This window comes from Anastrepha ludens, chromosome 3 (genome assembly GCF_028408465.1).
Source record: "Anastrepha ludens isolate Willacy chromosome 3, idAnaLude1.1, whole genome shotgun sequence".
In the NCBI taxonomy this organism is placed as follows: Eukaryota; Metazoa; Arthropoda; class Insecta; order Diptera; family Tephritidae; genus Anastrepha; species Anastrepha ludens.
Genome location: NC_071499.1, coordinates 126,227,351 through 126,253,333, shown reverse-complemented (window position 1 = coordinate 126,253,333; position 25,983 = coordinate 126,227,351). Strand labels below are relative to the sequence as shown.

The 25,983-nt window shown below is 36.8% G+C and overlaps 2 protein-coding genes across 5 annotated transcripts in view; one reads left to right on the top strand and one right to left on the bottom strand.

The window, feature by feature from the left end:
* LOC128859065 (uncharacterized) overlaps positions 1-20,619 on the top strand; it is a 35,250-nt gene extending 14,631 nt beyond the window's left edge. For all 4 annotated transcript variants that reach the window (XM_054095760.1, XM_054095761.1, XM_054095759.1 and 1 more), the window contains 6 exons: positions 3,825-5,034; positions 5,111-5,618; positions 16,100-16,276; positions 18,579-18,720; positions 19,165-19,411; positions 19,505-20,619. In XM_054095760.1, coding sequence (XP_053951735.1) covers positions 4,229-5,034; positions 5,111-5,618; positions 16,100-16,276; positions 18,579-18,720; positions 19,165-19,411; positions 19,505-19,592 — 1,968 coding nt within the window. In that variant the 5' untranslated portion in view covers positions 3,825-4,228 and the 3' untranslated portion in view covers positions 19,593-20,619. The remainder of the gene's footprint in view (positions 1-3,824; positions 5,035-5,110; positions 5,619-16,099; positions 16,277-18,578; positions 18,721-19,164; positions 19,412-19,504) is intronic.
* A 1,193-nt stretch (positions 20,620-21,812) lies between these two features.
* LOC128859074 (V-type proton ATPase subunit D 1) lies at positions 21,813-23,623 on the bottom strand. The gene is made up of 4 exons (XM_054095774.1): positions 23,468-23,623; positions 23,221-23,338; positions 22,716-23,079; positions 21,813-22,647 (listed from the first exon to the last, which is right to left on the bottom strand). Exons 1-4 carry the CDS (start codon positions 23,506-23,508, stop codon positions 22,430-22,432), a joined length of 741 nt encoding a protein of 246 aa, XP_053951749.1. The 5' UTR covers positions 23,509-23,623; the 3' UTR covers positions 21,813-22,429.
* Between the last annotated feature and the right edge of the window lie 2,360 nt (positions 23,624-25,983).

Sequence of the window (25,983 nt, the reverse complement as noted above, 5' to 3'; positions counted from 1 at the left end):
GGAATCATTATCAATAAGAGATACAGATGGAACTCCCACATCGATCACCTAAGCACTTCCCTGGTCACACAATTAAACATTGTGAAATGTCTAGCCTCCCCAAAATTTCAATGCGACACTCAATCTATCTTAACAATTGTAAAAACATTATTTATACCCAAAATCAGTTATGGCATTTTTCTTTACGGATATGCTCCTAACTATCTCATAAACAAAATCAAGTCATTACTTAACGCTGCAATAAGAACCGCGTTGGGAGCCCTGCGCTCTACACCAATCGCAAATTTATTTTTTGAATCAAAAATATTGAATTTCGAAAATCAAAGAGACCTAACAACTGCTAAACTATTTAAAGCTCTCATAACAAAGCAAGACAACCCGCTTTACAATATCGTCAATAACCTAAAAAAGAGGACAACCACCCTTAAAATACAGCCTGCTATAAGCAGAACAACAGTACTTTGCTCAGCAGTAGGTATACTTTTAAAGCCAACTAAATACGATATTCATATCCATCCCCCATGGTCCTTTAACCCAAAAGCAATTGACACTTCATTGCATATCTTCAACAAGAACAACACAAATCCGATTCAATATCATGCAATGTTCAACGAAGTTAAAAATAAATACTCCAACTATACTTTTATTTATACTGATGGGTCAAAGATAAACCAAAATACATCATATAGCATAACCCTAGAAAATGAAATTATAAAAATATCAATTATTCCATATTATAGTTCTATATATTCAGCCGAAATTATTGCCATATCTGAAGCAATAAATTTAGTAAAGCACAAGAGAAAAAAGGTTGCTATATGCTCAGACTCACTCTCCGCTCTTAATTCCATAGCCAATATAAATAACAGCGACTATTACCCAAACAAAATCAGACACATTATCACACAACACTACCCAAAAATTATTTTAATATGGGTGCCTGGGCACAATAATATTGTTGGGAACAGCCTCGCTGACCAATCCGCGAAACAAGCTCATCGAAGCCCAGTAACTAGCACAGACAATTTCAACTTACTCGATATTAAAAATCATATTAAACAACACTTCTACTACAAACAACTCCTTGAATGGAATCTAACCAATGACTGGTATAAAAACGTTAACTACACAAAGACCAATATAACAGATTTTCTACAAAAAACTAATAAAAAACCTTCACGACTAGACATTATAAAATTCGAACGCCTTAGGTTAGGACACACGAAAATAACACATGGCCATCTTATGAATAACACAAACCCATTATATTGTACTTGCAACACAGATATCTTAGTCACAGTAACTCATCTTCTACTGAGTTGCCCCCTGTATGCTACCCGTAGAGAACAAATATTCACTAACACAAACCCAATTTCACACCTCTCAGTCCCTTCTCTTGAGTCAATATCCCTAATAACAAAATTCCTCAAAAGAACCAATCTTTACCATAAGATTTAAAATAAAATTGTATCTACTAAGTTTAAGAATGGAAGTATGCATATGTATATAAAATTATCAAGCTTAAGGCCTCGCTGCTATAGCTCCTAACTTAAAATAGCTTATAAGATTTATGTTGTAAGCTAATTTTATATAAATAAATAAATTATTGCTTCACTGCAAGGGCAGAGAGCTGGTATTGCGTCTGAGCAAAAAAGAAAAAAGAAAAAAAAAACAGAAATAGAAACAAATACGGTTAACAAAAACTTAATGCATGCATGTGGGTATGTATGTCTATCTATTCGAATAAGTAGTACGCATGATAACCAGTTCCGGTGACAAGACGTGTGAATGCAGTTAAGCTATGAGCTATAAATGGACGTGTGTGTATGTATGTGCATACATTTGTATGCATTTAGTTTCTTAGTGAGATAAATGCTAATGTTGATGTGATTACATAAAAAAACCTTTTTTTTTACCAAAAACAAAAACAATTTAGGCAAACAAGTGATTAACAATTTAATTTTGTGTAATTATATGCCAAATGAATGTTTTTAATTTAATTGTAAAAAAGTTGAAAAAGTGAGCTTATTGTGATTTTACTAAATTGAACTGAAGCCAGTTAAAAATTAACTTTGAAAATATAAATCACCCATCAAGCTATGCGGCTGTCTCCTTATAGCAAACACTTAAACACCTTTTTTTTTGCACTTGACAAATTCCACCTATTGCTTATTTATCAAGATGGACTATTTAAAAATGTTTCGATATTCTGGCTAATACATAAATAAACTCCTTTCTTGATAAATTGTCAATATGCTAAATAAAAATTAAAAAATAAATTGGCGCGTATACTTCTGTTACGTGTTTGGCCTTCTATTTGTGGTGGTCGTCTTGATGTTGTGCCACAAATGACAAATCGAGGGGCTACAGTTTCAGGGATCTTTTTCATGACAAAAATATTCCCGGGGGCTTGTCATTGCTTGTCGAGGGGCGACCACTATTCGAAAAATTTTCTTCTGTCATTTTGCTGTTTCATGCCCCGAATGGTGGTCTCGCACCAGCCCAAAATGCCAAATGCTCTTCACAAATAAAAAATGTATTTAACACATTTAACTCTCTTCGCGTTGTTGTGACCAACAGGAGCAGAGCTTTGCCTGGGGTATTCGATACAAAAGAGCCGCCCACTCCAGCTCCGCTCTTTCGTGAGCAAACATTCAACCTATCCCAAGCTAACATAATCTAACCTCATACCCCAACATTCTTAAAGTACAGTCTGCGCCAGAAAAAAGGAGCCGCGATTATTCATGAAGTATAAAAGATATATATTTAACATTTTTTTGCATGAAAGTATGTACAAAACTACGAGTCGCAATTGCTCAATAAGCGGTGTAGTTATCATCGTTGTCGAGTATAATCTGGCATCTTCTTCATGCTTTGAACCAGCTTTTCTGCGTAGCTCGTCGACAAACAGGACTAGATATTGCGACTTGACGCATGAGTTGCTTTAAATCATGGACTGGCCTTCCGGCAAAATGCGTTTTCATAGTTCCCCATACATTTTCAATGGGGCTGGCGTCTGGGGACTGGGAAGGCCAGTGAAATACTGTGACGCCATTTTCTTGTTTTGTTGTTTCGCAATGTGTTTTTTCTGAGAGCAGTGGTTTTGATGATGTGGGACGGTAGGATATGTTCGCCTCCTTCAGTTCGACAGTGTTGATACTCAATTCTATTCCCTTTTTAGCAAGAACTGATCGTGCTCGGCGTAGTCACAAAGAAGGGTCCCGCTTAAAAAGTTGGACGATCTCTTTATCCTGCTTTTTTGTCGACACTCGCTTCAAACCGCGCTCGGAAAAGTCATCAACATTTTTGTACACCTTATACCGCTGATTCCACATCACAACACAGTTTTTTGATCTTTTAATTACTTTTGCAGCCCTTTCGAATGCGTGCTTAAAAATATCACCTCAAAACGCTTCGCGTACTTCTCACTCATTTTTGTTTGGTTGCGTTTACGGGAAAGTTTCGAACGACACTAACCTGAGTTAGCACTGACGTCGTAGCCCTTGAGTGGGGCTATTATGCAGCAAAAAGCAGAACGAAATATATCTTGAAGTTATAAGAAAAAAAAAACGGTTCTTTTCTTCTGACACAGACTGTAGTTATTCAGACAATGCGAAAGAAGAAAGCATGGAAATAGTCAACGGAATCACAAAGTGATGCATATCTTAATTTATATATTATTTTCTTGTTCTTCTCAAACCCAAAAACTGGCATGAGGCCGTTTACGATCTCTGATAATTTTTTATTTTTACTTTAGATCATTTTTTATAACGAAATGAGACTTTTTTCTTATATTAGAATTGCATTTCATTTAATATTTTCAGCTCCTTGATTTCGATTTGTAATTCTTCATCGCGCAACGGCTGATGGACACGAGCAAATTCGCCTAGCCACGACAGGCAACCAAGCGCGTCGATTAAAATTGCCCAATACGCCGCGCCGAAGTGAACGAGTTAGACAAACTCACAAATGCGGTTTTGGAAAAACTTCTGTAACAATTATAAGCGTAAGAACAACCTAAGAGACCAACAAAAAAAAAAATCAATAACAAAGCATTGCTAACTGCACAAACAAAAAAAAAAGCAGCTGCAGAAGATTACATTTGTCATCACCGCGGCAACGTACATAATTACCACAATAACATAAACCACAAGTGCAGCTAACGTTTAGCGGGTAGAAACAAAAGCAAGCGTTACTGGTAGCTAGCGGTACACAAACTGAGGTACTTATGTTCTTGCAACGGCCGCAAATGACACTAAACACGTTGCAGCTGCCGCTGGCATTGTCACTGTTGCTCATGTGTCACGGTGCCTGGGCAAACAGAACGACAAATGCAGCCGGAGCAGCTGCCAATGTAGCCGATGCTTTAAAAGCCAACGCGACGCCAACATCTGTACCGTTGTTAGCTGTACCTTTAGTTTCGTCATCGGAAGCTACACTTCTAACTACGCAGCGCCTATTTCCGCCATCAACGTCATCATCTTCGCCTTCAAGGTTGGGCCGAGCGCGTCGCCGCTTTAATGACGACGAAGTGGCGGACGTAGAATTGACGCCACCACATAAGGCCACTACTGCCGATATCAAAGCATCTACTATCGCTAAAACCGGGCGCAATCTTGGCAATTTGCCAAAAAAACGTTACAAAGTAGTGGCGGTGCATACAAATTGTACGCGCGACCTCTTCTCGATGCGCATCGACTTGAATCGAGATTTTCGTGGTCTTGTCTACGCCAAGGATTTTCCATTGGAGTGCAGTGCGCGCGGTAGTGCACATCAAAATGTCACATTGCGACTACCCACATCCGGTTGTGGAGTGCGCGCCGAGCCGCGCGCGGATGGGGTAATGGAGTTGTCCGTACGGGTGATGCTACAAATGGAGCAAAAGTTGCGTCAGAGTTCGGATATATTGCGTACAGTGCGTTGCAAGCTGCAGCCAACGGCAATGGGCATGATGGTGGGGCCAGTTGCGAGCTTGGCGGGAAAACGTGTAAGGATCAAAGCGGATCAACAGCGAAAAGTAGCTCAGAATTACAGGTAAGTTGGCGTGGCGCGCAATTAAAATTGCGGGCGCCTAAAACACATATGCATTGATTTGCTTATTCTCCAACAGAAATGGACGCATGCGCATGCTCGATGCGTCACACAACAATAAAGACAACACAAATGCCGTTGCAGCAGCTGGCAATGAAGATTTCACCAATGTGCCGCAAACGGATGCGTCTACCATTGAATCGCAAACATTGAAAGAACACGAACATAAAAAAGTAGAAGCCGAAGGCGAAGAAGAAGAAGAAGGCCAACATGAACAGGAAGCATATGCGACCTCCAAACCTCCGGAGTCAACAGCTACAGCGGTGCTTGAAAGCGCCGACGGTAGCAGTGGCGCCTCCAATAGCACACCAAGCAGCAATGCCACACCACGCGTGCGGATTTGGCTCGAACTGGGGGGCCTTGACGGTTCCGGCGCAGTGGAAGTTGGCCAAGCCACAACATTGACCGTGCGCGCCATAGTGCCAGGCTCGATGGGTGTGCGTGTGGTGGACTGTGCGGCGCTCGATGGGCTGGGTGAATCGAAGCAGCAGCTGCTGGACGAGCGCGGCTGCACAATAGATGAGCAGGTGAGTAACATAATTTAATAAAATACATATCCATATATTTGTGTTTAAATGTAGAGAAAATTACATTTTTCTAATGCCTACAAGGCTACCTTAAAAACGTAGTAGTTGTTGTTGAGTTATAGAAGTTACAGAAAGTTCTCGTGCAAATATTTTTGAATGCTTAATCAATGGGGCGCTGTTTTATACCGAATCGCTGGCTAACAACTGCTGTTTTATTTTTTAGTTTTTGTTTTTGTAAATTGGCGAGCTGTAAATTTAGCAAGCCCGCGAAACAAAAATCAAGCGCCGCGCGTTCGATTTATCATTGTAATCAATTCCAATACACATAGCATGAAAAATTCTTGAAAACTTCATTCATATTTTTGGCATTTAACCTACATATGTACATGCACACATATACATACATACATCCAAATACATGCGTGTTAATTGCACATCTGCCTCATTCTCTGAGCGCTATGCTGATGACGTTTTTTCAATTTAGATTTTTACGCAGCCACCTAATGTCTTATTTGGTTTTCTTGTCTTTTTGCTTTTTATACAGTCACCGTTATGAATGTAGTAAAAAACATGTTTAGTATTTGATAAATTAGCTGAGTAGCAAAGCTAATGATTGGCTGCATAGTTTTTACTGGTCAGTGGCCATTATGCTGCCGGAGAAGATGCAGGAAGAAAGAAAAAAATACTTTCATTTTTAATTCAAACCTATTAGGCTTTTAGTTGTTATTTTAGCTTTCGTTCTTGTGCTAAGCGGAAAAGGTCTCAATTATCTTGATTTCTTAAGCCCCGCTATTTCAATTGTCATTAAGTAGAATCGCGTAAAATTTATTTGCATATGAAGACCGTTATTCACCCGGTTTAGTTTGTTTTCTATATATTCAGGAAATTATTCGCAGATTCATAGATGTAAAATTATGATAATTTCTTTTGATTTCTTTATTTATACTGGTTTATCAATGGCTGTTTTGTACATTTTTTGAAGCTAAAATATTTCACTTTCAATTCTAACACCAATAGCAAAAGTCATATTTTATAAATGCATGAATTACCTTGGCGTATTTATTATCGAGTGTTTTTGAGAACTTAAAACGATAATACAAAAGAGAAATATTTTTGGAATGGGTTTTTTTGTTATTATTATAATGGTAGATAACTTCATGGCATTTATTTTTTGAATATGATATCCGGCAAATGCTCGCGCGGCTACGAAATGGTCTATTCGATGAGTTCAATTTTGGGCGTATGGCGTCAGTGTTAGCTTGCATACTGCAATAAAGCGATTATTAAGCGACCTGTATGACAAGTTGTGCCATTTTGTTAGAACTAAATGTCGTCGACATAGCGCATAGCTCGAAAGCGCTCACCATGCAACCTAACGACAGCTGCTTCCTCATTTCGAAAGATGATGTCGCCAGTGCTGTGTGAACTTCGCGAGAACTAAAGTAAATTTATGCACAGTTTGGAAACATTGTTCAGGCGCTAAACGATTCATGATGGCTTGTCAAACCTTAGTGAACAGAAGTGTTAACATTTCTGTTTGCCATTTTTAGCTCTCTGTAACAGAGTTATCGATATCGATAGTTCTCATGCAGGTTAAAAAAACAAAACAAAAAAAAAAGCCAAACTGTTTTTCCCCCCGATTGATACAATTTTTTATATTTCAAAACTACCCTGGAGTTATTTCGCAAAAATATTGAGACTTACGTAGCTGGGCCAATTTGAAAATGTGTGCCTCCAAAAACCGAAAAAAGTCAAATATGCCATTACTTTGGTTATGTTGATCCAATTTTATAATATTTTCATTTAACATTCTACGCTTGAACTCTGCTATCATCTGAAATGACTTTTTGGAACAAATATTAAAAAAAAAATTTTATAAACTCAATTTTTGAAGGTGTTTTCAAATCGATCTATCCCATGTAAATTTTAATATTTAGTTTGGAGAGAAAGAAATCCATAATTTCTGCGTAACATTTTTGCGCAAATGGCTTAAAACTGTTTTATGGTCGATCTTTAGCTCCTGGACGATGCTACGACTACTAACAACTTTGATTATTTCTGTGACATCGAAATTTTTTTTTAACATCAAAAATACCTAACGGAATTGTCGAAACCAAAATTACACGTAATTAGCTGTTACAGTATCGGAGCCATTAACACTATTCACATTTTCAGCGGTCTGGCTTGCATTTCGATTTTATCAAGGAAAAACTGTAAAATGTATCGAATTTGACATCCATTGCAACCACACTGTAACTCAAAACTGAACGGAATAAACAAAAAAACAGCAAACGATTTTTTAGTGTGAAATGTCACCTTGAGAACGAGCATAAACTTTAAATTGTTTGATCGATACTTTACGAGATATCGATCACTACAGCCATCTACCGAGAAAATAATGGATTTCTTTTTCCCCAAACTAATATTTGGCCCTGTATTCCATATAAATAATGGCACACTAAATTTCTAAATTTCTGGTGTAAGGTTTTTCCTTATATCTTCTAAGTGCTTTCTCGAAAATCACCACATCTGCTCTGAAGCTTTGAATCTTTTTGATTGGTTTCTCGGTAGCTGCCTTGACCCTCTTCTTCTTCTTCTTAATGGCGCGATAACCGCTTACGCGATTTTGGCCGAATTTAACAAAGCGCGCTAGTCATTTCGTTCTCGTGCAAACCGGCGCCAGTTGGACACACCAAGTGAAGCCAAGCCCTTCTCCAGCAATCCGCTGTTTTGACCCTAAGACTAAAAAAAAGGTTGGCTCTTCTTCTAACTTTTTTTGATAAACTTGCTTAAATTTCGTAAAATGTAAAACAAAGATCGGACCAACGTTTTATCTGTGTGAAAAATATTTTTTCTTTGTTTATTAATTATTTTTCCATTCACTAAATATTTTACTTAAAAGTTTTCTGCTTAGGTTTTGACTGTACTTTGCATCAATTTATAGCATTTTTTAAACTTTTTATTTTATTTTCGTATTTTAATGTTTTATTTTCTTTATTTCAAATATTTTGTATGTCTTTATCCGGAATAAATTTGTGTCAAAAACTTGCCTTGCCTGTAGTTATTACCTATTTTTCATTATTCTTTTTCGTATATAATTTTGCTTAATCACTCAGTTATTTTTTGGACCAAAATTCTTCACACGATTATCTATGTTTTTCGCGTTACAAGCAACCAAAAAAAAGAAGAAAAAATTGCTCTATTCATACCAACACTCTTCAGTCACTCCATGCATCTCGGACATTTAACGTAGCTCTTTAGGGGGGGCCATTTGTATTACAAGTCTAAGTACTCGTATATCTGTAAAGTAGTAGGCAAATGGGTTGCAACTAACGCTTCCACGCTGTTTTAAGCTTGCGGTTACGCCTGCCAACGGCTCTAGCCAGCCAGCTAACCAGCCAACCGTCCGTCCGCACGCCTTTTTGCTGTTACAGCTCTTTCGTCTAATTATGCTAAACGTTAGAACAGTTTTGTGGCCTTTTCCCTGCATAACAGTCACATTGTTGCTATTGTTGTTCAATTTTGTTATTACCGTTGTTATTGTTGTTGTTCGCTGCATAGCAATTAAATATTCACCACTTTGGTTGAATATTTTGCTCCATAAATGCTGCCTCCTTCACATTACACTTGTTCTGCGAGATTAAATTAAGAGTTTGGAAGTTTTCGAGCGGCGACGGAAGTGCCGGAAAAACAGTCCGTTGTTCGTTATTGTTTTATTGTTTGTTTTTTACTTGGTAGTGATTCGCATAGTTGAGTAGATTAAGAGGTCACAATAATTAGCCAAGAGTGAAATATTTTACATTAGCATATTTGACACGATTCTACACACACATAGGTATATACACACACACATACAAAAACGTACTCGCGCACTGTTTGGAGGCAGCCAAGGGGTACATACATACATACGTGTGCTTGATTGTGTAGACTAACATTGTAATGCAACGATCCCACTTACGTTGAACGCACACAGTTTATCTGTGCAAGAAATGGGCCAGAAAAGGTTCTATTGTCATGGCGCAGTAACTCGCTAACTGTTGGTATACCGTAAAGTATATGACGGCGCTTGGCGGTGATCTACTAGCCCGAAGTGGTTTCTTGATGCGCTTGCAAGGAGTGAGCGCATTTGCATTTTCATCGCTCTTGCTCCCACTCCCGCCAATCGCTCGCACTGATGATTCAGCAATACTCGCACGCTCGCACGGTAGCGTAAAAGTACAAGTAATAAATAAATAATTAAGATGCGCGTAGATGAATAGATTAAATGCTTGCAGTATAATGAAACAAAAGTGACTGCGGGCGCTTGATGGGCGCACAGTGGCTGATTCCCATTCTCATTCTCTGCGCACAACCTATTTTGTTTGGGTTTTCATTGTTTTGATTTTCATTTTCACTTCGCTTTCATTTTGGTTAGGAGGTCAAAGATGTCAGCGGTACTTTTAATTTATTGCTTCTCGTTTTTCCTTCATTTATGCTCATGTCTGTGCTTTTTATTTCAATTAATTTTATTTGTATATAATTCTGTCCAAGCTTCGCACGATAAATCACGTACGATTTCCTATGTTTATTTGCCCTACTCGTAAAAGCCCAAATGTCAACTGATGTCATTTGTTTTCACAGTTGCGGAAAACTGTTGACCTTTAAGGAAGATTTATTATCACAAAGAAAATGTAAATAAAAAGTATAAATTGTCCCCGTTTACCATGTGCACAAACGAGATTAGTTTAAACGGAGATGATAAAATGCTGGCGGCTAGTTGCTTTCGATGCAACACTTCTCTGCTTGCTAAGTGAAAAATTTATTTATTCAAGCGACTTTGCTTTTAGCGGCTTAGCTTTCAACCGACATGCTTAGACCAGTGCTCCCAAATATAAATAGGAATACTTTTTATCATATTTTCCATACTGTTAGGCGAGATGCTTTGAAATGGATGTATGTACATAACAGTACCGAAAATGCATTATTTGCGCTGCCAATCAATTTTGTGTCAAATTTTCAAGCAAATCAGAGTAAAACTGGGGGAGTTATAGAACTATGACTGAAAGAATTTAGTCAGGGCAACTTGGTACTAGCGAGGCTTTAGGCTTATTTGACCGATTTTTTTTTTATTTTGTACCGATTTTGTTTTTTATTATGTTTATGTTTTTTACATATTTAATAAAATGGTTAACGCTTCCGTAATTTTGTGAAAAAATTTCAAACAAATCAGTCTATGCGCCCTAAAATCAGCTGGGCGTGATGACGAACTTACAAAGCAATCGTTTTGCGAGGACATCACAAGTACATCTTAATTACATAGCCATTCCAAAGTGGAACTTGTTCACGCGTTCACATCGTACAAAAGCAGAAACAGCACCCATTAAAGCTAATAAATAATCAACTGAACTCTGCATGAACTTCCGTTTTCGCCGCTATTGTGCGATGTTTTTTCTTTACCATTCCATATTGTTTTACTCTGTATTAATTATAGTTTTTTCTGCCACCTGGCTGCCTTCATTTCCGTCAACGTAAGTGAATCTGCTTGTACTTGCGTGTATCCGATGGCGCGCCTTTGTTGCATTTTTTGCATCAAACTCTACGCTTTTTCTTAATGTGAAGCGCGATTTTTCACACATCAATTACGCTTGGCAAACCAAAGTAATGCAAACTACTCAGTAATAATAAATACGGTTGTGTGTATATATATGTGTGTGTATAATAATACACCCGCTTTGTGCAGATATTTTATTGTTTTCTTGTTTGCTTTTGTAGTTTTGACTTATGAGTTTTTTTTACTCCTTTATTACGGAAAAAACATTGAACTTGACACATGTCTGCATTTACCGCAAATGCATTCTGTGACTGCGTACGTCTCTCTCACATATACTCACACTTTTATAAACACTTACATTGAGTATTTGTAGTGTTTTTGTTGTCGCTACATAACTTGATAGGGCATTGACGTACATAGTATGTATGTATGCACTACATACCCGATTTCGTATGTTGATCTGTAGAAAAACTTACAGCACATTGTTGGGCTGTGAAATTTATCTCCGGAAAAATGTTAAGGCGATAAAAAATGTTAATTGATACCTATGTGGCGTTAGGTATCTGAAAAGGAACTAACTAACTATTTTGTATTTAAATAAAAAAGAAGTGTTAGTTTTTTTGATGATTTTACAGTTGAAAATGTCACTGAAAGTCAATGTCAAACGAGCAACGTTTGGAAATTGTTTAAAATCACTACCAAAATTATGAGTCAGTGGTTGCTGTTGTTGTAACAGCATAAAAATTCGCCATAAATGTTTGAAGATGCTGCTTGAATGATAGTCCTTGGCCGAGTATAAATCCGGGTCGTTCTGGTAATGTAGAAACGGTTGTCGTGGAAACGTTGAGTCGGAGGTCATAAGCTTGAGTTCTTTAATCGGTCACAATAGTCGCAACACCAGTAAGGCAGGTCAGCTATAGTGCTTAAATTCGAGTCACCACATTTCTATGCCAGTGAGCTAACGCGCAGGGTTCGGCACTCGAAGTGTAACCAACTTCACACCGCGCGCGCAGCTGATGCACGGGAATCACCTGCTTGTTAGTTGGCTAAATGGCAGTCCAGAGTATTGTTTATAAGCGCGTGGAAGCATTTTGCCGAGAGTAAATGCGAAAAAAGAAAATCAGTAATGGATTTCAAACGTAGTAGTGTGATTGCATTATATTTGGTTGGAAAATCACAACCAGCGATTGTTCGTGAGTTCGAGCACCTTAAAGTAAATAAAGTTTTTGTTTATCGCACCATTACTCGTTACAAAGATACTGGTAGCATCGCGAAACGTCATGGAGGTAGTCATCAAAAGACTGCAACGACACGTAAAATGGTTCAAAAAGTTAAGAAATGACTTGAGCGAAATCCCCGACGAAGTGCTAATCAAATGGCGAAAGAACTTAAAATATCAGACCGTAGCATTCACTCCATACTGAAAAAAGATCTCAAAGTCATGCCTTATAAGATTCAAAAGGCGCATAATCTCACACCAAAGCAGCAACAAGTCAGACTTGAGCCGAAACCGTTAAAATTTCCGAACATTGTGTTTTCTGATGAGACAATTTTTCCAATTGAGTAATTCGTAAACTCCTAAAACGATAGAGTTTATTTGACTCACTGTTCATACGAGAATTTGAGTCACCGATTGGCCACCAAGAGGCAGCACCCGCCACTGGTAATGGTTTGGGCCGCTGTAACCGCAGATGGGCGCCTCCAATCGTTTTCAACGAGCCTGGCGTCAAGGTAAATGCGAAATATTATCGGGAAAATATTTTGGAGGTTGCTTTGAAGCCGTGGGTAGACAAATATTTCGGTGGCAGACCATGGGCGTGTCAACAGGAGCTCGTGCGAATCACACAAAGCTCGTGCGAATCAAGAATGTCTAAAAAACAACGTTCAGAACTACATAACGTCCCCACAATGGCTTTCAAATTTACCAGACGCGAATCCGATGGATTATTCTCCTTGGGCTATTTTGGAGATCAAGGTCCGAACTAAAAGATTAATTGGTTACATTTCGAGTGCCGGACCCTGTAGTGATTAAAGTAACGTAAATTTTTGAGTTCAAAATGCGGTAAACCAGTCTATCCCACGCAATATAAAAGGTGTCGCAAAATTAATCATCCATCCACAAATCTGACATCGATCTTAGTTAGCAGACCACGCAAGACCCATTGCTATCTTACTTGTCTATCCAAAACCGCATTTGGGCAGTGCCACTTCTTCTTTCGAAGGTAATTGCACACGTATACCTTTAAACCATTCTTCCTAGATTATCTTTCAAAGATGCAACTATGAAAAATGATTTTCGCCTTTTCTTTCAAAGGAAGTGCCTTTTTAGATATTCACTTTTTGCCCAAAAGTACTGTTGCAGCTCATTACACTTCACTTCGGTATCTTCGCAAATCTTTATTAAACGCCTTTTCCTTTACACACTTGAGTACATTTGTGTACATGTATCTATGTATGTACGCATGTATGCATGTATGTACAAAAACTCCGTTAGTATGAACGAATACGTAAGTTCATCAAACTTATTAATAAATTTTTCATGGTGCTTATGTTGCGTCACGCTTCATATAGTGCAACTACTAAAGTAAATAAAGAAACAAAACAAAAAAAAAAAAAAAATACCAGTCTAACGGTTAGACGCGATAGAAGTGAAACCTTCCGTAAAACAAACTGAGAGAGAATGAGACGAAAGCAGCATTAGGAGCGGGATAATTATAGGTTCATTATAATATTGCTATAAAGTTCATATTTTATTTTCTTCATTTTATTATTATTCATCCTCAATGTTTTCAATTTCAACAAATTATACGAGTGGCTTATGATAGCTAAAATATGATACAAATGCTTTGGTTTCGATGTTGTCAACATATCTTTGATATACCGCGTCAATTGTTGTTTTTTTCTGTCGATATTCACGACACTTTTCTGCATTATTCTTCGGCATAATTGCGGTAAATATTTAAAAATGAAAATAGTTACGAATATAAAAATACGTACTAACATACACGCAAACATTCGTAGGACGCTTGGTTTGAATTTTTTATACATATGTATGTAAGTTAACACAGTCAATATTCGCTGTTCAAAAAATTGCAGAAACAGCAAAATCACATTTTGTGCGAACGGAAGTGATCGCGACAAAATGTGAAGAACCCTACTTACCTGTTCCATTTGCAATTTGATGATTAGCCAATATTTACTTACTTCCAACAACAACAACAACAACAGTAGTAGTTATAAATTACACAAATAAGAATTTAGTAAGTAAGCAATTTCATTGTAAATTGTAGCAGAATAAGAATTTAGTAAGTAAGCAAATTGTATTAGTAAGTAAGCAAAATTGTATTAGCGAGTAAGCAATTTTGTAATATATAAGACATCAGTAAATAAAGTAATCAGGTTCAGTTGAAACTTAAAAATCATTTTCAATAGTCGTGGCCTGCAGTCGATAACTTGTATGCTATACTATGGCCTAGCCTATGTACGTACATACATATTTGTGTTCTGAACTTCCAGCAAAACAATGCTAATTAATATACACATATGCATCTACATACAACCGCACACACAGGCCACTCACTTTATTCCTGTAAATGCGTATGTCGTCCAAAGCTAAAATTCTATGCCTAGCGACTACAAGAACAAAATGCATTAATAGGCGCAGGCGTAGCGGCCATCATCCTAGTTGCCATAGCGCTGAACAGTCGCGGCGGCGCCGAACAGTTTCAACTATTGTACTGTGCAACAAAAACTCATCATCAAAAAATTGATTTATAAATTCGAGCTCATAGTTCTAAGAGCAAGTACTTTCATTCATAAAACGAGCCGCCCATATGCTAATTTTCTCGACAATTCGAAAATAGTCAATATTGGAATATTTCGCGTAGAATTATTTGCCAATATTCAATTTTTGTCAAGTCGAGTGCCCGCGGCTCCGTAAATATGTTTGCACCCATATATGTATGTAAATATATGCTTCTAAATGCTCGACAACCGCAGCTGCCTGTTCAAGGTTACTGTACATTAGGCCGGGCCGATTTGTGGGAAGGCAAAAAAATCGCCCATTGCTCTGTGAAAATCATATTCTAGGGATCAGAATAAGAAATTTTGCCGAAGGAACCATACCTCTAAAACGATTTCTGATGTCCCCCAATATGGGTCGAACTTTTTAGTTTCTTTTCTATAACTCACATTCATTCATTTACATATGTTCTGACTAAATAAATTTCTTAAGAGAAAAAATAGATAATATTATAAATAAATAAAAATAAAGAAAAAACATAGCCATTTAGCTGATTTTTTCATGTAAAGGCCAAAAATGGTGATATTTTGAAATTGGGGGACATCAGAATTCGTTTTAGAGGTATGGTTCCTTCGGCAAAGTTTCTTATTTTGATCCCTAGAATACGATTTTCATAGAGCAATGAGCGATTTTTAAATCGACCCGCCCTACTGTACATGCAATGCTGTGCCTATGAATGCGCGCTGGATTTCTTGAGAAATTTTACCGTATGTTTTGCTGTGGCGAGGCACATATGTACATATGTACATACAACATATATACATATATCCGCATATATACATACATATATAAATTCACAAATTTAAATTTGCATTTGTGCCTGGTAATGAAGCATTTTCTATGCATACATATATATACGTATATCTTTTTTCTTCTTCTTTTTGGTGTCGCTTTTTCGTTTCATCGAGTCTCAAATCACTCCCAACGATTCTAAAGAAGTTTTCACTTCAAAAAAAAAACAACAACCCGCATATGCAATTTGAATCAAAACACTGAAGGCTTTCCTGAGGTGGAAAATAAAAATTGAGAAAATTACGAGCTAATAAACCACAATCTAAGCGCTAAATTTTTTTAAAGCAATAATCCAAATCAATAAATCTTCCTCTTCCTGAGTTTTCGCACATTTTTAATATGTTTCTACGATTTCAGGTCATGCCGCCGTTGAATAAACATTTCAAACCACTCGACGAGGGCTGGTCAAAACAACAACCGGACGACTTGATGGAGAAAACATTCACGGCCACGTTTCCAGCCTTCAAATTTCCCGATCGCGAACGCTTGCATGTGAGTTGTGGCGTGCAACTTTGCAAAGGCAAATGCCCGAACGTAAGTATATAAAATAAAATGCAGGAAATTAGATTCTTTATCATTAGATTAGCTTAGATGGGCGGGCCACTCTTAGATTAGGTTGAAACGGTTGCCCAAGGAATGAGCACACTTGGACGAAGATAAACGGATTCGTTATTTGTGATACCATTGTGAAGGAGGTGAGGTGAAAGAGAAAACCTATGGGATGAAAGGAGAGGGCTGGGAGAGGTGGTGGTGGGATGGCTAGCAGGATGGATTTAGAGTGTGTGGATTATGAACGATCGGGCTACTCTTAAAAAGCTTTCATTCATGGCCACAGAAGCCCGTTGTGAAACCTAGGAAATATTTTCGGAGCTCTATATATTCATGTCTTAAAAGGATCCCAATCAGCTCCTTCCGTAGGTTTGTGATATTTCTCAGAACTCTGTGAATTTTTAGAAGTGGGGGACATTTCTACAGAAAGCGCATAATAGACTCTACCTCGTCTCTACAACTTCTACAGAAATAATTATTCACGGCACTACCAACCCGGCGGCCATGTGCCTTATTGTTCAGTGCACGTTGCTTTTCCGAATCTCCTGAGCTTGGTCACAGAAACGGCAAGAGCAGTAGTGTATATCACCGGTCGTCTTCGTCTAGCTCATCTAAAGGTAGGCCCAGGAAACATGCAGTTTCGACAGGTTGGGAGAGCGATGTTAGATGAGTGGGTTTTAAGGGGCATGTGAAAAGGTGGTTAGTATCGTGCGGAATGCCTTCACATGCAGGACCTATGTTTGGTATGTCGGGGTCAATTCTGGATAAGTAGGAGTTTAACCTGCTACAATATCCAGAACGTAAGGCCGTAGCTTCTCTCGCCAATGCGTCCGCTACTTCGTTCCCAGTTATACCCCTGCCGTATGCAATTGTGCATTCCTAATAGATTAAGCTGCTCTATACACTCAGGTATCAGTGATGATTTGATTTCATAGGACGATAGGGCCTTGAGTGCCGTCTGACTGCTGTCGCTCAGAATGGCAATTCGCTCATTCCGGACATTCCTGTCTAAGTTTATTTCTGCACATAGACAAATGGCATACATCTCCGCTTGGAAGTTGCTTGGAAAACTGCCCATTGGTGCAGACCATTTGTTTCTGGTGCTGTAAATTCCAGCGCCTATGCCTTCTGGGGTCCTCGAGTCATCTGTGTATCAGTGCAGGGTAAATTCCTGGAGTTTCTTTTCAAATGCAAGTCTACTCCAGTTCAACTTATTGTTCAGTTCACTTCTGAACTTATTCTCAAATTTGATCACCTTAGCGATATCATCCCTGGGTAGCCATGTTTTTAGATATCAGCGTTTTTCCTCTCAATATTTTTGTGAATTACCCAATACTTCCAAATTAATTTATATAAAATAAATATTTGTTTCGCAATTATTTTGCACGCACTTTACAAACAACCAGTACGTACGCCCATACATGCACACATACAATCGCGTGTAAATATTTTGTAATTAAATTGTATATTGTTTGAGCAACCAGCTTAAGAAATATATGTAGAAACAAACAACAAAAAAAGCACTACAACAACAAGAGTCTGGTGTGTGGTTTTTGGAATGCCATAATTTTGGCGCGAGTTGAATGGCTCACGCCTTTGCACGGAGAGTGGCGATCGGCAGGAAGTGGGGGTTGACCATTCGCCTGGAGCGTGTGAGTAACAAAGCGTTACACATTTTTTAAACAAGCAGGCATGAGTTGGCGCTTTATAACCTCTAACTCATTACGTTTATTTGCATTCATTTACATACATACATCAATTTTGCGGCCATTGTTGTTGGTATTGCGTTCGAAATGAACTGAAGCCGCACATTATCCACTGCGTTGGCGCTGTGCACGCATGCGCTTTGCTCGCAAGTGCTCACAGTGCGCGAGTGGGTGAACAATACTCGCGGTGATGGCTCGAAACAAGCCTCCAGCGAGATGAGCTTGAAGTAGCCTAAGCAGCCAAATAATAGGTAATTGAGCGCGAGCTCCAAGGTGTTGTTGTTGGTTGTTTCAATGTTTTCTACTTGTTAATTCGGGTAATTAAGTGATATGGCAGCACAACTCGAGGCCAATTAACATGTTACAAATGCTAGTAAAAGCAAGCGCTTTTTTTATTGCAACATTTTTTAGTAATTCTTTTTTTTTCTTGGATTTTGTACTCTCTATAGGCGAGTTGAATGTTTATGTAAACTTTCGATTTCATTTCGAATTGTTGAAGTAATTAAATTAATGCAAGCGTTATTCATAGGTGTAGGTATGGGTGCACCAACTTTTTTCTAAAAGCATTGTTTCTATTGTAGGTGAATTGTCGCAGCTCGGAGCCGTTACAGCTGAGCGCTGATAAGCATTTGGCACGCATCGAAGTCTTCAATTCATTGGCGGTGACGGCGCCGCAAATAGAAGTGGACCGATTGCGCTACGATCGTCGCTATAATATGAGTGGTGAGTGGTGAAGATGCGGGGTGGTAAAATTAAAGAGAAAAAATGAAAATGCTAAAAAATTGCTGAATAAAAGTTTTGTAATAAAAAGCATTAAACTATGAAAGATATGAATAATGGAATGGACTAAAGTAAAAAAAGAGGGAATACATTTCTTCTAATTCTAAAAAACTTACAACTGCTTTAATATATTAAACTAAATTTAATTGGCTATTTTTTATTTTATTTAATTTTTTAATTGCATTGAATTTTTATTTAGTTTTGTTTTTATATAGTCTAGTTTGTTTCATTTATTGTTTTTTTTTATTATTATTATTTTTTAATCAATTTTGTTCTATTTCATTTCATTTTAATTTAAATTGTTTTGTTTTATTTCAATATTTCTTTATTTAATTCTTAGTTTTCTAATTTTTTAATTTTCCAACCAATTCACACTTCTCCCTTCAGCCGAAGAATACCCGCCCCACATTCGTCAAATTCATAGCGACGGCACCCTTTGTCTGTCCGTCTCCAAGTTAGCCATCTCGTTCTGCGTGCTGGGCCTCATCTTTCTGGTGGCCGTGATTGTGGCAATTTATTCGCTGATACGTGCGCGTCGTCGTTCCACGGGCAGTACTTGTGCGTTGACGCCGCCTAGCAGTGGGGCGGGCCATGTGCAGCGTGCAGAGCTCTGCACATCGATGTTCTCATCGAGGTAAGGAAGAAATGCTTCGAAATGTTTCTAATGTATCTTCATTCATTTTAAATTTCATGAACTGTTTTTAAAAATGTATTTTCTACTTTGCAGCAGCGAATCAGCGCAATCGGCACGCTTTGGCAGCAAGCTGCTAATGCCCTACTACCCGAATACGTTGCCCTATGGCAGGGTCTACTAATTTTCTGAACTACACACGAATATAGGAGCTATTTCTTTAAGTTTTTAGTTTTAAGCTTCTCATTTCGCTCATCATCTAAAGACTGATTTTTGTAATTTTATTCTTAGCGAATGCTTTGAAAAAAAAACAAAGAAAAAAATAGTAATAATACTATCCGAAAAAATTTGATTTTCCAAACACCCAATGCAATAATACTCTAACACTTTTTACTATTAGGCATTAAGTAGCTGTTACGAAAGAAATTCGAAAACATTTTATAAACCATTTGTTAATGTGGAAAATGTTTTTTGACTTTTCTTTCTAAATATTGGTTTAAGGTTAATTAATTTTGAATAAAATGTAGCAGAAAAGCGAAGTGAAAGCTAGCACTAGGATAAGAACTTATTTGTTTTTCAAGAAATTACTTATAATACTCAATTCAACAAATGTTATATAACCAAAAAATATTTTTTTTTAATTTTTAGAACTTCAAAGCTAAAGTCATATAAATGACTGTTGGCAAAAAATATTTCCTATAAATGAAGATTTATTTTAATATTGAAAAACTATATCACAACATTAGGAAAAGATAAACACGAAAAATATAAAATAAAGTTAATTTGCTAGAATGAAGCCCGATATTTAAAAAATGTGAAAAGACTAAAATTCAAAACATATCCACTCGTCCTAAATTATACGCTATCAAGCAAGTATTGGTGGCGGCTATCGTGGTTCAAATTAAAAATATTTAAAATATAAATTTTTTTTTATTAAAAAGTTCCTTATTAAAAATGAATGTTGAAACATTTTTCTAAACTATAAATTTGTATTTTAAATTTTGGAAAAAAATACTTTCTAGTAATTTAATTCATTATATATGAACAACATAGGTTTTCTTAAACAAAATACACCCAAAGAGTTTTTCTTATATGCTTTATTTTTACTTCACTGGTGTAGGTATTTACATATAATTTCTAATTTGCTCTCTGAAATAGTTATTTTACAGGTTACTTACAACGAAATATAATTTATAACGAAGTAAAAGAAATATATGTATAGCTAATTTTTATTTACATATCTGGAGAAAAGGAGAAATGCCTGATTAATTTTGTTGGTGGGTAGTTTTTAGTGTTGAGTAAAAATGCCTATCTGGAGAAAAGGAGAAATGCCTGATTAATTTTGTTGGTGTATAGTTTTTGGTGGCCGAGTGTAAATTCTAATAACAGGACTTCGTTTTTGTGCAACTAAAGTGTTGTATTTTTACTCCCACGCTTCCCGTGAAATATTTCTGGGAAAATTTTGTATGTAAACATTTTGTAGGCAAAATTGCTAAAATTAATAAATTTCATAATACAGCATTTGAAGGAGCTGTATGTCTTTTGCGATCACTTTTTTTCTTCACACCTTTTTTCGAAACTCTGTTTACTATAAATTTATTTCTAGTATATTTCTTTTTAGGCTAGAAGAAAAGTTTTAAGCGAATATAATTCCGAAAGTATTGAGAATATGACATCCAGAAAAGGGGCTACATTTTATATGTGTTTTATTTCATAAATTTTAGCAGGGCGCTTCCAAGAGTATTTTTCTTGCCAGGTTCTGCATACTTCATCCACTCTATGCTTTAATTTGTGTCTGGAAACGTCTAAAGTTAACAGGTTTATGGCCTTTCAAGAATAAAAAACAAATAAATAGCGCATAAATTTCTTTGAGGTGTTTGGCCGAGCTCCACCTTCTCGTCTTGTTGTAGTTCCATAATGTAGAGGAACTTATAGCTTTAAGTCCACTCCGAACGGTAAATAGTTTTTTATGAGGAGATTTTTCTTGGCATAAATACACTCGGAGGTTTGCCATTGTCTGCCGAGGGGCGACCACTATTTTCTTTACATTACATATTAGTTAACTGTACACAAATTTTTATAGATGTAACATAGATGTTATGTGTATAAATGTTATGTAGCTCCATCGCATACAATGTGTATGATTGCAATCAAAGGATTTGAACAACAGCCCCTGAGGATAGGCTTTGATTTTTTGTAACTAAAGTGCAGAAAAAAAATTCTCCTTTCGATGCACATTTTTTAATTTCTGGGAAAAGTTTTATATGCAAACATACCCAAACCATAGATTTTTTCATTCTCCCTGCGCTTAGTCTTACGAGTAAACGTTTCGGTGCAAAATTTCCAAAAATAAAATACTTCACATGCGAAGAAGATTAACAGCTGCTATAAAAAAGTTCTTAAATAAACATTTTATAATGCAAGCATTGCAGTTTGTTTATTTCACTGAACAGAAACGAGCGTATTTTTACTCGCTTACACGTTTAGCAATATTTTTTATTGCATTTCAACGTATTAACGCCTTTTTTATTTAGTTTAACTAATGTTAGAAATTAAAAGAATCACATCTAATATCATTTTAATTACATAAAACATCAAATTTAGTACAATATGTTCATTATTAACAGGTATATAGCTGACGAATATCTTATAAATGGAATAAAGGTTTACATATGCGCCTTTTGTTGTTGTCTTATAAACGCAAAACTCACCAGCAAAATCAGTTTTATATTTATATCAAATTACTGTGTTTCTTTTTTTTCAAGTTGGATGAATACTGTTTAAACTGTAATATTTAATTTATTGTTGTATGTATTTCAACTAAATAGTAGTTATCGCTTTATGGCGTGATTTGGAAACAAAAACAGTATATCAAATATATACACTTGAAATAATGCACGAACATTCGATTACAGAAAATACTTAACGCCTTCTCTTGCCTTGCTATTGGCCAAAATATAATTAATAGTTTTTTCTTTAATATTGTTTTCCTTGGTATATATGCATGTGAGTATGTGTAGTTTAGAAGAGCACATCATCATCGCCTTCGTCCAATATATTGGCTTGCTGGCGCACATCGATACCCTGCTCGAGCAGTTGTGCTTTAATAGCCTCTGCCTTTTTGCGCGCAATTCGTTTCTTATCTTGAATTTTTTTCAAACGGTAAAATTCCTCACGCTCCAACTCATCTAATTCAGAGATGATGTAAGCGAGTGTACGATCGATGCGTGGAATGATGACTATAACAGTAAAAAATAAAAAAAAATGTAATTTTGCAGGTAAATCTTTGTTGCTTGATTTTTCTTACCATGCTCAATGGCGTTAACTCTTCTATTGGTGATTTTAATAACCTCATCTAATGTAACGAATGAAGTTTGCAGCGATGCCAACTCAACTAAAAGCTTTACAGCGCTTTGGTAGTTCTTCTTCAATTTGGCCAGCTGCTGGCCACCACGCGCCAACCCAGCAAATTCGTATGTGTCAGAGCCATCTTGATAGGATTCGAATACGGGCAGTGTTACACCGGCGACGTTATCTTTCTTTGTGCGGATCTTAATCTGGGCCTTGGTCACATTTTGCAAGACCACCTGATTGAAGTCACCAGTGGTGAATTTGGCCTCGGCAAGCGAGAACGCAGCCTCCTTCATGACATCACCCATAAGAGTTTTCGTCTAGGAAATAAGAATTACACCAATTGAGCAGATTTATAAACGTCACGTCGAAGTAAGCCACACACGCCCAGTTAAAATATCTTATCAGGGTCATGTGGAAATTAGGTGGCCTACTGCGCGCTATTGATTGAAAGAACTCACCTCTATAATTTTACCCAAAATCATACGGAAACGCAATTGCAGTGCATCCGCCTTCTTCTTAAGTAGACCATGACCCTTTTGTGCGCCAGCCAAACGCGACTTCATCAACATCTGAGCACTGAAATTAGAGAAATTCAGAAAAACAAGATATTAGAATTGCAAAGTCGAAGAAATTGGAACACTTGATAAGCCCACTAAACATTGTTGAAAATGTTTTCTCTATAATTAAATTGCTGTGCTGGCTTACCCACGAGATGGGAAAATCGGTAGTCTGTCCTTGCCTGACATTTTGTATAGTTTTTTAACTGATTTTCCACTGAAATTTCGCTGAAAAAATTGTGCACAAACGTAGCGCAAAATATGAGACAAGTCGATGGGTCAGCTGACAAACGTCAGCAGAAATGTCATATGACCTACAAGCAAGCGACATCTATAGGGTAGCAGGTAGTTGCTACAGCGTCATCTATTAGTGGAAGTTTGGGCATCAGCTGAAGAACAAAATTATGGTAAAAAATCTAAAAAATATGTTTATTAAAAAAATTAAACAAAAGATTTACTTGAATAAAAATAATACTTGAATAATTAATAAAATAAAAAAAATTATTAAAAATGCAAATCCTTCCGAACAAAAATAATGACAATTCACTTAATGCTCATACGACCTGTATGCATGCCTTTGTATTAGTTCTTATCAATGCATAACTGCACATAACAGGCCAATCAAAACCAACTACTAGCTATACACACATGCATATGTTTACTCCCCACAAGCACTAGCATGAAGTCAAGAATGTTTAAGTAACAACAAAAACACAGAGAGTGGGGACAGCAAAAGCAGTAGCGACTGCGGAAATCAACAGTTGTGCGGCGGTCGGATCTGTTGTCGTCGGCTGACGTTTGAGCATCGGCGCTGCTTTTGCTACGAGTTAGGGGATAAATTCGGCTACCCTATGCCAATGTGGTTGTTGTATACAGATTATGTCTTTGTCGTAAGCGTAATATATGTACATACATATGTATGTATGTATGTATATGCAAAAATGTAAATGCTCGCAAAAGTGTCGCTGTTGTTGTCACCGTTTCCGTCGACACGAAGTCAAGTGAAAGCGAAATTACTGGTTGAGTCCTGCTAGCTATTGTTGTTATTTTCATATTCACATACAAGTAAAACAGACGCAAATTATTGGTATTGGTCACGCACAATGTGGCGCCTACTGCGTTAACGACGAACATGACTTTTGCACAAGTCTTGTAAACAAAGGCAAGTACTTACTATATGTGTATGTATGTTGTTGGCGTGTGTATCCCGAACTTTTGTTGCCGTTTTTTTTTGTTTTTTGATTTTTGGTAATTGTGCATATTTCTGTGGTGTACACACCCCTCATAATAAGAAGTAGGCTCGTGTGACTTTACTACGTAGTAAAGCCTTGTGTGTATGTATTTACATGTGCTGCGCAGCTTCACGGCCTTCAACTGTAACTATCAGCCATCAACATATCTGCCATCGCCAATCGGTTAGTACATTTTTGGATTCCGTAGGGACGCCAACGTTCCTTCCTCACAAATCTTAGATCTTAACATTGGAATCAATTGATTTGAAAGCAGTGAATTAAAAAAATAGTAAAAGTGCAAAAGAAAATTTCAACGCATTCTTCAAGTGGTGCCGAGAAATTAAGGCGAGTAAATGTTTTTCAGCAAAAATGAAATCATAAACCTTTTAAATCAACAAGTAAAAGTTCTCATCTTTCCGCTCGCCTCGGCTGCTAAGCCTACGAGTTGTTGATGCCTTAGTGCCAGCTTTTAAGCGATTGTGTTTAAGTGCTCAGCAGTAATGTTGGGTACGCATAATTTAACATTTCAAATACTAGTAGTTTTTGCTGCAGTTTTTGTGTATGTGGTGTTTTCAGTGAGAGTGGGTTCAGATACCCACATGCATATTTATGCATGTATATACTCAAATCACACACATATGTACGTTCAGATGCACCTTTGCTGTATATTTTTTAGCTCTTTAATAAATTTCTATAAAATATATTTTTTTAGAGCAAAAAAAATTAAATAAAAAAATGAGATTAGTGCAATAAAAGCGTTTTTGTTCGTAAACAGTTAAATTAGAAAATAATTTAAAAATTATATAAAAAAGGTAAGAAAAAGTTTCAATTTCATAAATAACCTAAGCAAAATTTTGTAAAAAATACTGAAATTAAAAATCTTGTAAACTTTCTTTCTTTGAAACTCTAATGTACATTGATATTTTTTCGGGGCAGACAAGCAAGTGTACTTGAAAAGTTGTTGAATTTTTTGAAGCTCCCAGAGGTGGGAAGTGTATTTTCCTTTTACTTTTTGTAATTTCTTGTTATTTGTTTTTTTTTTTTTGCATTTCAATTTCGGCAGTAATGAGCTGAGTTACGAAAGAACATAGTACTTGTATTAAAAAAAAGTTAAATTATATTTATTAAACAAAAATGTATTATGCGAAATGATTACTAAAAGTATCGAAAGTATCCACTGACTTTTATATAGGCCTATTCAGTATTATCAAAGGAATGGAGCATGGTGATAGGCTTTGCAGGATTTATAAATATGTAGATCGAGTTGCTTGAAGAAATTTCATGGCTAGGATAGAAACTAATTCGAATTTGAAATTTGCATCGAGGTGACAATTGGTGGACTCCACGTGACTTTTTCAACAAGAAGCACTTTGTTGTTGTAGCATACAGCTCCAAAACTCCAGTCGAGGTGAAGTCATTCAACAGGTCTGTG

What these genes read in the sequence shown, in the direction of transcription:
- LOC128859074 (XM_054095774.1), bottom strand. Translation starts at nt 23,508, where the DNA reads ATGTCAGGCAAGGACAGACTACCGATTTTCCCATCTCGTGG. An exon ending in CCGATTTTCCCATCTCGTGG is followed by an intron (nt 23,339 to 23,467) that starts GTAAGCCAGCAC and finishes CTCTAATTTCAG; the next exon opens with TGCTCAGATGTTGATGAAGT. An exon ending in AGTTAACGCCATTGAGCATG is followed by an intron (nt 22,648 to 22,715) that starts GTAAGAAAAATC and finishes TTACTGTTATAG; the next exon opens with TCATCATTCCACGCATCGAT.